This window comes from Primulina tabacum, chromosome 6 (genome assembly GCF_025594145.1).
Source record: "Primulina tabacum isolate GXHZ01 chromosome 6, ASM2559414v2, whole genome shotgun sequence".
Classification (NCBI taxonomy): Eukaryota; Viridiplantae; Streptophyta; class Magnoliopsida; order Lamiales; family Gesneriaceae; genus Primulina; species Primulina tabacum.
In genome coordinates, this window is record NC_134555.1 from 10,623,793 (window position 1) to 10,641,724 (window position 17,932).

The 17,932-nt window shown below is 36.3% G+C and overlaps 1 protein-coding gene across 1 annotated transcript; it reads right to left on the bottom strand.

Annotated features, from left to right (window-relative positions):
• Nucleotides 1-14,625: 14,625 nt before the first annotated feature.
• Nucleotides 14,626-16,563, bottom strand: LOC142549145 (U-box domain-containing protein 40-like). The gene has a single exon (XM_075657955.1). It carries the CDS (start codon nucleotides 16,336-16,338, stop codon nucleotides 14,737-14,739), a length of 1,602 nt encoding a protein of 533 aa, XP_075514070.1. The 5' UTR covers nucleotides 16,339-16,563; the 3' UTR covers nucleotides 14,626-14,736.
• Between the last annotated feature and the right edge of the window lie 1,369 nt (nucleotides 16,564-17,932).

A 17,932-nucleotide genomic window follows, 5' to 3' on the forward strand; every position in this document is an offset into this window, starting at 1 on the left:
CATGATTGGTGCTGTCACCAATGCCTTCTTGATCTTCTCAAATGCCTGCAGACAATCATCATCAAAAATAAAAGTGGATTCTTTTTCAAACAAATTACACAAAGGTTTAGTAATCTTAGAAAAATCTTTGATAATTCTACGATAAAACCCGGCGTGTCCTAAGAAACTCCTTATCCCTTTGATGTTCTTTGGTGGTGGAAGCTTTTCAATTGCAACTACTTTGGCTCTGTCTACCTCTAATCCCTTTGAAGACACTTTATGTCCAAGAACAATACCCTCTTGAACCATAAAATGACACTTTTCCCAATTAAGAACTAAGTTCTTTTCTTGACATCTCTGCAAAACGAGGGAAAGGTTATGTAAACAGTGATCAAATGAAGAGCCAAATACCGAGAAATCATCCATGAAGACTTCCATGATGTCTTCCACCATGTCTGCAAATATGGCCATCATACATCTTTGAAAAGTAGCAGGTGCATTGCATAGCCCAAAAGGCATCCTCCTAAAAGCAAATGTTCCATAGGGGCACGTGAATGTTGTCTTCTCTTGATCTTCTGGTGCTATAGAAATCTGGTTATAACCTGAATAACCATCTAAAAAATAGTAGTGACAATAACCAGCAAGTCTATCAAGCATTTAATCAATAAAAGGTAATGGAAAATGATCTTTACGTGTGGCATTGTTCAACTTCCTATAATCAATACATACTCGCCATCCAGTCACAGTACGAGTAGATATTAATTCATCATTTTCATTCTTTACGACAGTCATTCCACACTTTTTAGGCACTACTCGCACAGGAGACACCCAACTGCTGTCAGAAATAGCATATATAACTCCAGCATTTAACAATTTCAACACTTCATTTTTTACTACCTCTTTCATGGCTGGATTTAACCTTCTCTGATGATCTACATAAGGAGCGTATGACTCTTCCATTAAAATCCTATGCATGCATATGGTTGGACTAATCCCCTTGATATCAGAAATCGACCACCCAAATGCAGTTTTAAATTTCCTCAACACTCTCAACAATTTCTCTTTTTCATCTAAAGTAAGAGAGGAAGAGATAATTACAGGATATGTCGACTTCTCACCCAAGAAAGCATGGCAAAGATGGCTTGGCAATTCCTTCAAAACAGGGGATGAAGGTATTATCTCTGAACATTTTTCTTCTTCCAACTTCTCCTGTGCGGCTTCCTTCACCTTTGGCAACTCTTCAAGAGCTAAAAGTTGCTCTCTCAATTCCCAATCATCATCATCAACTATACTGACAGTACTAGAAAGGCATCTTTCTAATGGATCTTCTACTGTATGACATATACCAATCTCAGCAACACAAGAGTCAATTATATCAATACTTTTACAAGTACTCACCTCGTCGTTACCTTTAATAGCCTTATAGATGTTGAATATCACAGCTTCCCCACCAACTCTCAAGGTGAGTTCTCCTTTGTGTACATCTATCAATGCTTTTCCAGTGGCTAAGAAGGGTCGCCCAAAAATCAATGGAGCATCTTGATCTTCCTCCATATCAAGTATTACGAAATCAGCAGGGAAGATAAACTTGTCAACTTTTACCAAAACATCTTCAACAATTCCACGAGGGTAAGTGATTGACCTATCTGCAAGTTGCAAAGTCATAGTGGTTGGTTTTACCTCCCCAAACTCCAAGTCTCTATAAACAGAAAATGGCATAAGATTAATACTCGCTCCAAGATCACATAAAGCTTTATTAACTTGAGTACTACCAATAATATAAGGAATAGTAAAACTCCCTGAATCTTTTAGTTTTTGTGGTAACTTCTTTTGGAGAATGGCGCTGCACTCTTCGGTCAACTTCACTGTCTCGAACTCTTGCAACTTCCTCTTCTTTGACATCACATCTTTGATGAACTTTGCATAGTTTGGCATTTGCTCTAAAGCATCAGCAAATGGAATGTTGATGTGAATCTTCTTGAAAATCTCCAAAAATTTTGCAAATTGATCATCAATAATATTCTTTCTAAATCTCTGTATGTATGGAAGAGTCGGTTTCAGTATAGGAATCCGTTCAACTTCAGTTTCAATCCGAGACTCCTCAACCTTGTTCTCCTTTCCATTTTCACATTCATCTTCTTCAACTCTCTTCTCATTTTCCTCATTCTCTTTGAATTTTTTAACCTCAAGTTCTCTTCCACTTCTCAAAGTTACAGCTTTGCATTGCTCCTTTGGATTTACTTCAGTATTACTTGGGAATTGACCTCTATTTTGATATCTCAATGCATTGGCCAACTGTCCAATCTGTATCTCCAATGATTTCATTGTGGCACCCATATTTCTCATGTGAGTTTCCATGCCATCAAGACGAGATTCAGTCCTAGACATCCTTTTACTAGATTCAGCAACAATTGTCCCAACTAGATCCTCAAGTGAAGGCTTTCCTTCCCCCTTCGATGTATTGAACGTCGGTGGAGGATTCAACACATTCTTATTATTAGCATATGAAAAATTCTCATGATTTCTCAAACCAGGATGATAAGTGTTAGGGGGAGGGATTAACTCGATATCCTCCGTATCCACCAAAATTCCTATTGTTGATATAATGCGCCTCATCAGGAATATGTGATTCTTCAATAACAACCGATGCATTTTCAAACTCTGGTGTACTAGCTTTATTCATAGCTGCAATTTGAGTTGTTAAAGCTGAAACTTGTGCGGTCAGTGATGTAATAGGATCTACGGCATAAATTCCAGCTGGTTTCTTTACTCCTGACCTCTTAGACGGCCACTGATAACTGTTAATGGTCATCTGTTCAAGCAAATCATATGCTTGATCAGGTGATTTGGCAAATATCGTGCCACCAGCTGCTGCATCCACAGAGCCACTTGTTTGTCCATTCAAACCATTGTAAAACAATTCAATCTGTACCCAATCTTCAAAACCATGGTTTGGACACCTCCTCAACAACTCCTTATACCGTTCCCATGCCTCATATAATTGCTCAAAGTCAGTTTGCCTAAAATTACTTATCTCAATCTTCAATTGTGCAGACTTCGCAGGTGGAAAATATTTAGCAAGGAACTTGGTTGCTAACTCCTGCCATGTAGTGATACTCCCCAAAGGAAGCGATTGGAGCCATCCTCTTGCTTGGTCCCTAAGAGAAAAAGGAAACAAGTGCAAACGAATTATATCATCAGGTACACCATTTATCTTTACCGTGTCAGTGATTTCAAGGAATTTTCTGAGATGTAGATGAGGATCTGCAGTAGCGGCTCCCCCAAATTGGTTCTGTTGAACCATGTTTATCAATGCGGTCTTGAGCTCAAAGTTGTTTGCATTAATAGTCCCTCGTGCTGTGCCCGAATAATGAGCATTTAGTACCGGCCTAAAATGATCTCTGATGGGTATTGCAGGGGGTGGATTTTCGTTATCTCTAAGCAGCTCTAAATTAAAATCTAGACTAATTTTGGTAACAATACAAATATAAATTTAAAATAAACATCCCCAGCAACGGCGCCAAAAACTTGTTGCATGTTTTCTTGATTGCTTGCAAGTGCACGACGTCAAGTTATAGTAAAATGTATTTTCGAGTACAAGTATCGATCCCACGAGGAATATGTATATAAATGTATATTAGTACTTGTGATTAAAATAGTCTCAACTTTATTTAGAATAATCGATTAAAAGATTTGTTTGCAAGAATAACTAAATTGAAAATGGATTTAAATGTAACACCAATTTATAGCAATTAACAATGGAATAAAAGATCTAGAGGTCCGATTTCACGCAACTGTCCACCATGTGTAATTTCTTGTAGCTATGTTATAAAAATCCTTCTTATTCATTAGCCAAGAATCCTATAATTATCTACTCCCTCTCCCGAGTGTTAAGTAGACTGTAATTATCTAAAAATGGATTGCAACGTTCCCATCAACAATCTACAAATAAATAACACATCAAGCACTAGATTCTCAATGAGCTTCGATAGCATTATAGGCCCTTCCGAACTCTATAAATACCATTGATGTATTTTTCCATTTCTTGTTTATAATTTCCTCTTCCGAGTGATAAATTGTAAACATATAAATCATTCAAATTATGGCCAATAAATTGAAAGCATTAAGATTAGAACAATACAAATGAACAATATAAAGAACTTAAATAACTTAGTTCATAGATTCTAACACATGGTTTTTAGTTTTGTTCCATCTTTCCTCTAGAAAAAAAAAAATTAGTTCATAATAACACAAGCAAAACAACAAAACATAGTTTTAAAACAAGACATATCAACTGAAAAATAAAAGAAAGAAGAACTTAGAACAAGAGTTTGAAGTGCCTGATTCCGTCCCCGGAGTTGTGCAAAAAGTTTCCCAAGAACTTGATGAACTTGGATCTTCAATCCTCTAGCAGCCACCTCTACTCCTTCCTTGGCTCCCAATACCCTAAATGGTAAGTAAATGATGTCTTTTTATAGTCCCAGACAATCCTCAATTCGCAGCACACCAAAATCTTGGACTTCCATGCGCAGCACACAAAAATACAGATTTTCCGGATTCTGTCTTGCAAGGAGCGTGGGTGCGGTCAAGAGGACACCGCGGGTGCGGTGTTGGTTCTGGTGTGCGCGCGCAGGTGCGGTATGGATTTTAGCGCAGGTGCGGTGTAAAGATGAACGCGGGTGCGATATGGCCTCTGTATTTTTTTATCTTTTGCACTTTCCAATTCAACACTTTAATACTCCAAACTCTCATTCTAAGCTTCCAAACTACAACAACAAAAACAATAACAAATCACATAAAACCTGCTCAAGAATCAAAAAATTTCAAGTTTAAAACAAGTAATAAAAGTTCAATAAATTGCACTTATCACTTATTTACCCAAAAATCAATTCTCATCACCAATCTTACCTTTCATCAAAACATAAAATCCCAATTTATAAATTTTCTTACTTTCAAATATCATCGCAGTCTTCGGATCATTATTCCTTATGTCTAATTCCCAAAATTAGCTTAACTAGTACCCACGAGTCATCAGTATTTTCTTAGAAAAATCTACGTGTCCCAAAAGAATTCATAATATTTACGATTAACTTATGACCCCAAAAGTAAAACATCAATACCAAGACCCAAAAATCAATGTAGTCAAATCATTTTCATCTTTTCCTGATGCCCAAATAATCAAATTCTTAAACACGTCCGATTCCACTACGAGGCCAGCAAGCATGAACATCATAATAATTCCTTATTCCACAACGTAACATGTATAAAAATCATAATTCATTCAATCTTTTAGCATATCAAAATCATGCAACCATGCAAGATAAAAATCATTTATCATGCAAACTTAAACGTAAACGTCTTTTAACTTCAAAACGTATAATCACATGTAGCTTAAACGTATCGATCATGTAAACATGTAGGTAACATCATATAAATCATATAAAGTATGTAAACTTACAGATTGAGGCTTGACGACTGAGCTTCCCGGCACTGATGGTGGCACAACCCTTTACAGAATCATTGCTCTGATACCAACTGCAACGTCCACTATTCGTTTTCTTAAAAGTACTAGAATTTTTTTTCCCCACCTTAAACTTGATAATTCAAAATATACATATATATACTTAAAACTTCTTTGACATCATTTTAAAATAAAACAACCAACTAACATTTAAAAATAAATGGAAATAGTTCAAATCATAAAATCGTCAAACATTTTACCAAGCTTAAAAACATTATTCGAAAGGTATAGCCCATACTATCAACATCTCAAAACATAATCAAAGTCATAAAAATATCTTTAACATAACTTAAAATCATGAATCGTAAACTAGTGCGGAAAACTAGCGTTGGTCCTCGGGTTATGTGCACCTTCAGTCCAGCAAAGTCAACTATCAAGACCTCCATTATCAATATGATCATAATCACCTGCATCAAGTCATACCTAGTGAGTCTAAAGACTCAACACACCATAATCTTGATAACAAGTACTACATATACAGATCACATACAACAGTGAAAATACTTGTACTTGAAATATCATTTTCATTATGATGCATAAACTTCAAACATAGACATTTTCACAAACATTTTCATATCAACATAAACATATTCATATTCATCATAAGCATATTCATATCCATATTCATTTTCGTTGAATTCAGATCGTTAATTGTGACTTTCGTATTCGTATTCGTATTGGGCGATGGATCCATCTACATGTAACCACAGTACTGGGCGGCGGGGACACTAGAAAATCCATAACCATTTAAAATAAACATTTTAACATATTAAAAATTCATAAACATTTAAAATAAACATTTTAACATAAAAAAATTCATAAAAATTTAAAATAAACAATTTACATATAAAACAGCATTCAAGACACTGCCATGACGTTTACTAATTTTTGGATGTAAAATTACCGTTTTACCCCTAGACGTAAAATTTCATGTTTTGATATTTTCTTAATTTCGTTGACTCTAACATCTCCTAAATAATTATTTAAACTTACATGAATTTTTTCATATTTTTATTTGGCTTAAATCGATGACTTTTAAATTAATTTTTAAACAAAACATATTAATGCGTTTTAAATCTCGAATTCAACCAAACTTTAATATAAAATTTCCATATAAAAAACTTAGACTTTTAATAATTATTTGGACCTCGTGACCCATGACTCGACCCCCGTGAGCCATGTTTCGATTTTAAAACCAAGAGGAAGACCCTAATTCGAACCAACCTAAACCCTTCGAGCCGTATTCAATTTTTCTCGAGCCAAGCTCGGACCACCTCGAGCCAAACCCTGCCCAGCCCCTCTAGGGAAAGACTCAACCCCAAGTTCCAAAACCGAAGCCCCCACTTCAGCACAAGCATGGCCGAGAACCCACCTAAACTAGGACTCCATGTTTTCTTGATTAGCCACTTAACCAACGAGCAAACCCTTGAACCAGCCCCTCATGCACCCTCCTAGGTCCCTAAAGATTCGACCTAGCCCAGCCCGAGCCCCCTGCCCGAGCCTTTCCTCCCTGCACAAGCTGTTGTACCTGCGCAGCTACCTCCCTGCACAATTACTTCACTTCCTTAAATGTTCGTATTCTCATCAATTTATAAATTTAAACATGCATGTAATGTTTTTCTTTTAAACCAAGCATGCAACATATCTTTTAACGTTATCGTTAAATCTATAACCATTTAAAATAAACATTTTAACATATTAAATCATAAAAATCCATAAACATTTAAAATAACATTTTAACATATTAAAATTCATAAACATTTTAACATATAAAAATTCATAAAAATTTAAAATAAACAATTTACATATAAAACAGCTTTCAGGACACTGCCATGACATTTACTAATTTTCAGGTGCGAAATTACTGTTTTACCCCTAGACGTAAAATTTCACGTTTTGCGATTTTCTTAATTCCATTTACTCTAACATGTCCCAAATAATTATTTAAACTTACATGAATTTTCTCATATTTTATTTAGCTTAAATCGATGACTTTTAAATTAATTTTTAAACAAAACATATTAATGAGTTTTAAATTTTGAATTAAATCAAACTTTAATATAAAATTTCCATATTAAAAACATAGACTTTTAATAATTATTTGGCCCTCGTGAACCATGACTCATCCCCCGTGAGCCATGTTTCGAATTTAAAACCAAGATGAAGTCACTAATTCGAACCAACCTAAACCCTTCGAGCCACATTCAATTTTTCTCGAGCCAAGCTCGGACCACCTCGAGCCGGGCCCTGCCCAGCCCCTCTAGGGAACCTCCTGGACCTTTAGAAAGAAAAGACTCAACCCCAAGCTCCAAAACCGAAGCCCCCACATCAGCACAAGCATGGCCGAGAACCCACCTAAACTAGGACTCCATGTTTTCTTGCTTAGCCACTTAACCAACGAGCCAACCCTTGAACCAGCCCCACATGCACCCTCCTAGGACCCTAAAGAGTCGACCTAGCCCAGCCTAGAGCCCCCTGGTCAAGCCATTCCTCCCTGCACAAGTTGTTGTACCTGCGCGGCTACCATGGGGCTTCATGGGCTGGAGTCCTTGCTTGCTAGGACTCCTTCCCAGCCCTGGTGCTCGAGTCCTAGCGTGGCTAGGACTCTCTCCCTTACTCATACATGACCCTAGCCTAGCCCTGGTTCAGTCAAGCCAAGCCATGCACCAAGTTTCCCCTCACCCGTGCCCTATGATCCTCAAACACAGAAAGATGGTTCCAACTTATTATTTCCTTGTGTGCAGCCTTTTGTGTGTGTTCTAGGACCATGTAACTTGTGTAAAACAATCCCCTTTCAACTCATAATTATGGCAGCCCCTTATGTACATGTAATTCATGATTTTTGGATCAAAACTCATGTTTTAAAAATCACCCTTGATGCATAAACGAAAATATAACAAAGTGTCCTTTATTTTTCATGCAAAACATGTTCAAACAAATACTATGGTGTGATAGATGAGTAAAAAGGAAGAATATGGTGTGCCTTTACATATTTAACTGTTGACGAATCAAAAAACGATGGCACGAAGACGATGGCTTGAAGAAACCTTGCAAACCTTCGAATTTTCCTCTTAATTATGATGTGTGTGCCGTGTGTTTGGAGTGAAGGAGTTTTTATGTGTTAGGGGAGTGGGGCGTGTAAAATTGTTGGGTATGGGGTGGTGTTTTTGCACTTTAAATAGTAAATAAAACACTAACAAAGCTTAGGCCCATTAGGAAAGTTAATTAGGCTCAAATAGCCCATTAGTGCTTAATTAAAATATTTTGTTTGATAAAGTTTTTGAATTTATTAGCCGGGTTGTCCAAAACGTTCGTATTTTGGTTGAAAATCTAACACCGATAAAAATTTCGTCCCGGCGTATAAAATCACCTCAAAACTCCTTATTTTCAAAAATAAGAAAAATTATCAATTATATTTTAAATAATTATCAAATAAAAACATTTTCTATCTTCCAGCCCTCGGTCTCTGTTCCTCGATCGCAACTCGAATAACCTTTAAAAATACATTTTAATGCAACCATGTAGAAAAGTATATTTTAAACATGTCAACATGCACAACATATTTAATCCATGCAATTAAAACATTTAATTGAAATATAAATTTCATAACTTGCATACATGTGGTTTACGTGGACCTTTAAATTTTCGGAGCCGTTACACGTGGACCCATGATTCCAATTTTATTCTTTATATTTTCGTTTTTGACACATATTAGAACATATATAATTTGTATAATTTGTATGATGTTTGAAAGGGTTTAGAAAACGTTCCTTTGTGTTTATAACACTTGAATATACGATCGTTGGCGAGGGTGCGACGTTGGACGACCGGACGACGAAGAACACAAGCCTTTTCTTCCTTCCTATTTTTGAAAATATTGAAGTGTGTATATGGTGAATTCGGCTGCTACTAGGTGAAGGAATATGGTGTTTAAAAGACCTAAGTAGCTTATTTATAGATTTATTTACATGCTAATGTGCTTTAGTTTTGGGCTTGCAAGCTTAAGGGCAATTGGGCCTACTTTAAATAATTAAATTGGGCCCTATAACATTTAATTAATTAAAACATAAAAGTTTATAAAATTAGTTTCCAAAAAATAATATTTTTTATCTTTTAAAATTCTTTGTTTGCCCAAAGCCGGCTTCCCGGGAAAGATCGAGTTCGATTCGTAAAATAATTCGAACTCCAACGTTTTTAAGAAAATTAAATAATTTTTATATCATATTAGGAAGCTTTGTCATTAATTAATGAAAAATACATATTCTTGTCTTGGTCGTCCACGGTCTCCTTTCCTATGCCTATTATCGAATATTCGGGTAAAATCCTTAATTTCATGTAATCATATCATATTATTATTTAATCATGCAATCATACATTTAATCATATACTAAATATCATGCTAGCATTTAAAATCAATTAAATAAAACAATTAAGCAATAAAACAATTTGCATAGATGCGGTTTATGTATGTTGGTTTTTCAGACATTACAGATCTTATATACTAGATTGATATTCTTCATGAATATTGAAAAATTTTATAACTTAAATTAAAGTTCTAATATTCTTCAGGAATAAAAATTATCTTCATATTTTAAATAATATATCTAATATTTTTCAAGAATACTAGAGAGATCCGTCTAGGTTATCAATTGTAAAATTAATATTATTTGAGAATATTGATATATATAAGATATTTGATCAATATGCTTTAGGATTATTGAAATATCTTGTATTTTAGATTGATATTCTTCTGGAATATTGACAAATATTATATCTGATGTCCATATTCATCAATGAGTAGGTCTTTCATAAGACGGTGTCACAGATCTTTATTCGTGAGACGGATCAATCATGTCCATATTTACAACAAAAATTAATATATACATTTCACAAAATTGACCCGTGAGACCGTTCACAGGATTTTTTGTGTTCATCAAATTCATTACGAATATTGATGAATGCTTTATCTAACATCAATATTCTTCGGGAAATTGTTAATCTTACATATTATATCAATATTTTTCGGAAATATTGATCTTATGTCTTTAAATTCTAGGCATAATATTTTTCAAGAATATAGACATTATCATAAATCACATATCTGACTAGATTTTTAATTTTCAAATCAATATTCTTCAAGAATATAAGTAGATCGATCTTGGATCTCGCTAATTATCAATATAAAATTGTGAGCCACAATTCGAGTTTCACGAATTTTTCAGGTTTTTGAGCTGAAATTTCGAGTTCTAGCGTTTTAAATTTCAAACCATCACAAGTTATAACCTTGGCATTCTTAAATAATTATTTAAAAATGTATATATGAAATTGACCTCCATTGAATATCGGTTCAATTGGGTTCTCGTTCTCAATATAATACAATTTGACTTGAAAGTCAATAATATGTTTATAATTCTACATGGAAAAGCAAAATAAATCCCTCTCATGTGTGTGAGGATCAAGATTTGTCTCCCACTCCCATATTTTTTAAATAATAATAATGAAAAGGACCCAAATGTTTTATTAAACTCCCAACTGGTGGAATTTGATTTAATCGAATCAAAGCCAACACATTTGACATATCAACATTAAATGTAGCCCGTAATTCAAAGTCCAATAGAACTTTCCAACAATACGATTATTTTATCACCAAAACTCCTGCGAGATGGTCTCACGAATAAAGATCGGTGAGACCGTCTTATGAAAGACATACTCTTATTTATTGTATTTGTTTTTTTAGGAGGGACACAATTATGAATGGTTATTCACAATTATATGGTTTAAACAATTATTACTAGCGGATAACATATTGGAAAATATTAAGTTTGGTAGTTTTTTTTTTTAAAAAAAAGATAATACTTGATTAGGTTTAAAAATTGTAACGTCCGAAAAATAAATCTACGTAAATTGCATGCATGCAAATTTGTTTTAATTGCTTAATTGTTTTATTTAATTTTAAACGCTATCATAATGTTTATTATATGATTAAATATGTGATGACATGATTAAATGATAATATGACATGATTACATGAAAATTAAGGATTTTACCCGAATATTCGATAAAAGGCAGGGGAAAGGAGATTGGGGACGACCAAGACAAGAAAATGTATTTTTATTTAACTAATGGCAAGGCTCCCTAATATGATTTAAAAATGATTTAATTTTTCTAAAAAAGTTGGAGTTCGAATTATTTTACGAGTCGAGCTCGATTTTTCCCGGGAACCCGGTTTTGGGCAAACAAAGAATTTTAAAAGATCAAAAATATTATTTTTGAGAATTAATTTTATAAACTTTTATGTTTAAATTTTTTAAGTGTTATTGGACCCAATCTAATTATTTAAAGTAGGTCCAATTGTCCTTAAGCTTGCAAGCCCAAAACCAAAGCCCATTAGCATGTAATTAAATTTATAAATAACTAAACCTAGGTCTTTTAACATCAGAGTTCTTTTCCAAACCATCCGAAATACACCTCAAAGCACACACAATTTTCGAAATTAAGGAAAGGAGAAAAAGCTTGTGTTCTTCGTCGTTCGGTCGTCAAACATCGCACCCTCACCAAAAATCGTATATTCGAGCGTTATAAACGCAAAGACACGTTTTCTAAACCCTTTTAAACATCATAAAAATCATAATATGTGTGTGTTTATTGATTATGCATAAAAAATATTGGTGTTCGATTATTTTACGGTAGGATACGTTTTTTCATAGTTTTAACGATTTTACGTTTATTCAAAAAACATTTTTAATCCAATGGTTAAGGTGCCAAAACATGATAAAATATGAGTGAATTATAGCAAAAACATGACAAAATAATAGAGAAAACTAAGCTGGAACCGTGGGCAAAGAATCACAAAGGGCCGTGAGTTTTGTGTTGATTGGTGCTAGATGCATGTGGCTTGATTACTATGAATGGGGATTAGGGGTTCGACCAGGTATCGAGGAGGGCTCGTGCTGGACATGGTTCAGGATCAGGAAGGGTCCTAGCATGGCTATGACCCCTTGCACGCAGCTTTGGAGGAGTCCCATGGAGCAGGGACTCCTCGCGCGTTTAGGTAAGGGTGACAGCAGCCAAGGGGGCTTGCTGCTGGGGCTGGGTGGCTTAGGGTAGGTCCATCAGGGTTCAAGGGTGATGTGAAGGGGTCGGGCAAGGGACTGGAGCGGCTGGGCGCGCTGTGGCTCGAACCAAAAGCTGAAAACCATGAGAGAGCTTGGAACGCGCAGCTTGGGTCTTCTGATTCAGGTGCTTCGCTACTGGGGTTCAAGGGCTTGAGCTAGTCTGGGTTGGGTCTGGGAGTGGTCCAGGGATGGTTATGGTTAGGTGGACACGGTGGTGGCTCGGTTGGGAGAGTCTTAGGCTAGCTAGGAGTCCTCACATGCATGCGATTGGGTCAGTTTTCAGGCGAGTTTGAGCGATTTAGGAGCTGGTTCTTTGGGCTTAGCTTGGTCAGGAGGGTCCCTAGATGGGTTGGCTAGGGTTTGGATCGAGGTGGCTCTGGCATGGCTCGTGTAAATTGGGAGATGGCTTGATGTGTTCAACTATGTGTCAAATTCGAAAATTAAAAGGCTAAAATTGGAATTATGGGTCCACGAGTGTGATTCATGGCTCCCATAGGAAGAATAAATAATAAAAATATTATGTTTAAAATTTGGGATCAAAATAATGAGTTTTGGATTTAATCGCCGTACGAAACGTTAATTAAAGAATTAATTGAAAAACATAGTTTTAAGCTTTATAAAATTATTGGAAATTATATTTAAACTTAAATAATTATTTAAAATAAACCCATGTCATTAAATGTGAGAAAAAGATAAATTCGAGAATTTTTATATCTAGGGGCAAAACGGTAATTTTACACTTAGGAAAATACGTAAACGCTTGGCAACGTCCCGAAAGATCATAACGCATGTTAAATGATATTTTGTGATTTATTACGATGATTTTGATGATAATATGTTATTTTATGATTTATGGTAAAGCTGTGTAATTTATACTGTTTAAATGTTATTTTTGGAAATCTATATTATTTTATTATTTTTAAAGAAAAGGAAAAATATTTTGAGTAATGTGAATTAACTTTGACATATGATATATGATTTGTGGGGGATCCTTTTATGTGAGGACATTGAACTTACAATTTTGTGGGGATGACGTGAGGGCCAAGGCCCCAGAAGGAGCCCATACGGGGCAAGGCCCCAGAGGAGCCTCGTTTACGGGCCAAAGCCCTAGAGGACCCCGTGTATGGGAAAAAGCCCAGAGAGATCCCGACGATTGTATTTCCACGGTGGAGCCTAATGCACACCCCCATGGGTCATGTGGAGCTGAAGACTGATCAGTCGACCGAAGGATAATAGCTAGTCACTTTCAAGAATCAAACTTCACCCAAAATGATATATGATTGAAGCTAATGATTAAAAATGATTTTATGATACATGATTCATGATGATGATTAAAGATATTTTTAAAATGATTTAGTTATGCTCAAAGTTTATTTGAAATGATTTTTTAAAGGATTTATTTATGCTTAAAGTTATTTTTAAATGATTTTACTATTCATGATTTTACTATGTTTAAATGATTTTAAATGGTTTATTTATGTTCAAAAATTGTTTTAAATAAAAGTATGATTTTAATGCATGTGATTGTATATATATTATCTGCTAACCATGTTTATAATGTGCTGAGTCTTTAGACTCACTAGGTTTGTATGATGCAGGATTTGATGATTTATGAGATGTGCTGACGATTGAGTTGATCGAGTGCAGGAGTACACACCCGAGGGTCTTTATGTTTCCGCACTAGCTTGTTAGATAAATGATTTAAAGATTATGTAGATGATTTTTATTAGAGATATTTTCATGCTTTATTTTATTGTTAGTTGATCTTTGTGAAAGTCGATTTAGGGATTTTGATTAGTAGATGATTTATGATTTATTTTATGCACTTGAAATTTCATATGTTAATTTATTATGATGGTTAGAATTCTTAAGTTATATATTTAGTTAATATTTTTGAGTTTATGATTTATGAAAAAAAAGTCGAGCTAGTTTAAAAAATACTTAAAAATCAATATTTAAAAAATGAAATAGGCATTATTATGGCCTTTTCTTTTCTTGAAAAACTTCTATTTCATACATTTTAATTAAACTCAAGAAAAAATCCAAATACACGAAAATAGGCATGAATATTTACAGCGCCCCACCAAACTATAAAAAATAATTAATTAAGCACACATAAATTCAAAACTCAGTGGAGTTCGGGCCATGACGCCGGCCAACTCGATTCCCGGCGTGGCCTACTCCACCCTTCATCACCGCCTCCCAGTCCACCTCCTCCGCCTCTTCCCTACGCCGTAAACCCTCCAAAATCCTCCGAGACTGCTCCCTGGCGAGCTCGCTCCCTGTTTTGGCCACTTCCTCCAACACCTCGGCCGCACCCGCCTCCATCGCCAACCCCTTAAACCTCAAGCTTCCGAAGCTCAGCAGATACAGAGCGGCGACACAGTTTTCCCGTGTCGACTCGGATGCTACTTCATTCCCTACTCTCAAAACCTCCAGCAAACTCCTCACTCCTCCGGCTTCCAACGACGCCGACCTACCAGGTTCGCACGCCGCCAAGTTGCACACCACCAGAACAACACGGGCTGCCAATTCTGTATCCTCCAAAAGGCCTAATAAAACCCCGACAGCCCCAAGCTTGGCGATCTTAACTCTATTAGTCTGCACCAGGGTCAAGTGATACAGCGCTGACGCCGAGTCGAGGCGGCACCGCTGGCTACCGGATCTTAGCGCGTGCATCAGTGGCTGCAAAGCTCCAAGCACGCCGATTGTAGTCCTGTTCTCATTTTCAATCGCCAAACTGAATATCGCCCCGGCGGCATGTTCCCTCGATTCATCGGAGCCGTTCCTCAAAACCTCGATCAACAGAGGCACAATGCCAGCTCTCACAATCTTGATCTTGTTACGTTTCTCGATCGAAAGGTTCACCAAAGTTGCCGCAGCGTTTGTCTGCAAGGTGGCAAAAGGTGAAATCAATGCCAGCTTTAAAACAGATAACAGCTTCTCCGTGCAAAGCGTGGCTCTTGATTCTTCATCAGTTTTAGTGGTTTCCCTTACCCAAATCAGAGCCCGTTCTTGGTCATAAACATCCATACTCTGAATCTTGCTCACAAAATTCTCATCTTCCACGTGAGAAGTGGAAGATCGAGCTGAAACATCATTCAACGAAGACTCAACCGGAATGAATTCTGATGAGGTAGAAGACGAAGACAAAGACGAAGAAGAAAAGCAAGAAGGGCGAGTTCTAAATTGCGATAGTGGCGACATGCTGGTGATAGATGAATCATCAGAACTGGAGGAAGAGGAAAAATCTCGAGAATTTGATTCAGTCGCGGCATGTGAGGATAAAACCTGAGGGATTTCCTCAACCCCCTTTAACAATTCTCTATCTGAAACCCGATTCGTCGAACAATCAAGGTTCTTCGAGGTAGAAGAACCCATCAGAAAATAGATAATGGACTCGATATCCGAATATATTGGTGGGTTTGGACGAGCCCACCCGGATTTCGAGCACCAGTTCTGAATGGCGGTCTTGAGGGCTAAATTAGGAATCACCGTCGAAAAGTCCGGCTTCGAGCCGTCGGGGAGCGTTGGAATGAATCCCAAATCATTGCAAACTTGCACTGCTATGCGCTCGAAGGTCTGGCCGGAAGAAACAATTGTGGGGTCGAACATTAAAGACTTGGAAATGGGGCATATGAATTCCGACGGTGGCACGGCGGTGGCTGAGGACGGTCGGTGGAAAGAGATCCTCCATCGTCGGGGTTTCCCATCTCCCCCCATTCGACAAATTTGGGGTGTTTTCTATGAATTAATTTATGAAATGGTTTAAGGAAAAAATGGATAAATGGGGTTCAAGATAAGATGAAAAATTGAACTTTATTTGAAGATTGGAATCTGTTAACGATCGGATTTTTAGGCGAAAAAACAGAGCAGGAGGAAGAGGAAGAGTTGTTGGAGGTAATGACACGGAAGTTGCCGTCGGGGACTAATTTGTATATTGGGTAATTCTGATATTAAATTACTGTGTTGTTTAGCGACGATAAATCAATTCATTTATTCATCTAATAAACTAATAATATTTTCTTTTATCACAAGTCAAAACGTTTATTCCAATTTTTCTATGCATTTAACAAGTTAATCTTGCAATAAATTATAAAATATTAAAATTTAATTTGGTAAATGCCACCAAATTTCGGCCAATTACAGGTGAAATTTAACTACCCGTAAATTGGAACTTAATTTTATCTTTTAACTTCCTATACCTAAAAAACTTTGTTTTCACTCTCTAAAACATTAAAAAAAGGCAAAAGTATCCTTAATACTCTTATAATGTTAATGATTGATTTTCCTCATAGAAAATGATATCAAATCCTAGATAAAATTATTTCAAACATACATATTTATTATTATTGAGTAATTAAATGTTTGAGGAGGAGAATTTTCTCAAAATAACATGAATCCGAACTCAGATTCGAGAGTAATTATTTACAAGATTTATTCCAGAACTTTGGAATATTTGAGACAGAAAGATCTAACCAAGGTATCAAGAAAACATGTGAACTTATTAGGGTCCTGAGGTACTGCCGACCCAACATGGCTCATTGATCCCCGCCCTCGATCCCGACCTCATTTTCAGCATTTATAATTTTTATGCCTAAACATTTTATCTTTGTTGGATTATTTTAAATTGTTATTTTGCAAACAATAATTACTTCCGTTGTGCTATTTTGAACATTAAACTCTATTTATCAGTTTATTTTACGAATGAGGCAAATTACTTATTTTAAAAGAAAATTTTAAATTTTTCCGCAAATTTTCAAGTACGAATTTCGGGCCTCTACAGCTGGTATCACAGCCGACCTCTCTTAGTACTGTGTGGTTTGGGGACGAACCAAGCGGAAGCTGGTGGGCATGTGAGGCCTGGGGCCGAAGAGGGCGGGGGGTGATCGTCGGTGCCATCAGTTGCACGGATAATGAGCAGCTCCTGGCAGGCTTCTAGGTGGAGGGAACATGAATGAACCGATCCCACACGGGAATGAGAGGGATTCCGAGACTGTTCACTGTAATGGACTATACAGTTGAAGAGGGCTTGAAAGATTTGATGTGTACTACTCATATCACGAAGGTGCATCTTCTTTTCGGTAGCTCATCACATAAGAACTCCAAAGTTAAGCGTGCTTGACTTGGGGCAATTTTGAGATGGGTGACCTTCTGGGAAGTTTCCTAGGGTGCGTGTGAGTGAGGACATAAGCACGCTGGAAAGACTCGTCTTGGTACAGTGAGGACAGTCGTCGAATCTGGGGCGTCACATGAGGTAAACTTATGATTCAAAATAATAGGTTCCTAGAAATATTTCTGGATTCCTCTAAATTCT

Bases quoted from the DNA above. Each gene is read 5' to 3' on its own strand.
- LOC142549145 (XM_075657955.1), bottom strand. From the start codon at position 16,338: ATGGGGGGAGATGGGAAACCCCGACGATGGAGGATCTCTTTCCACCGA.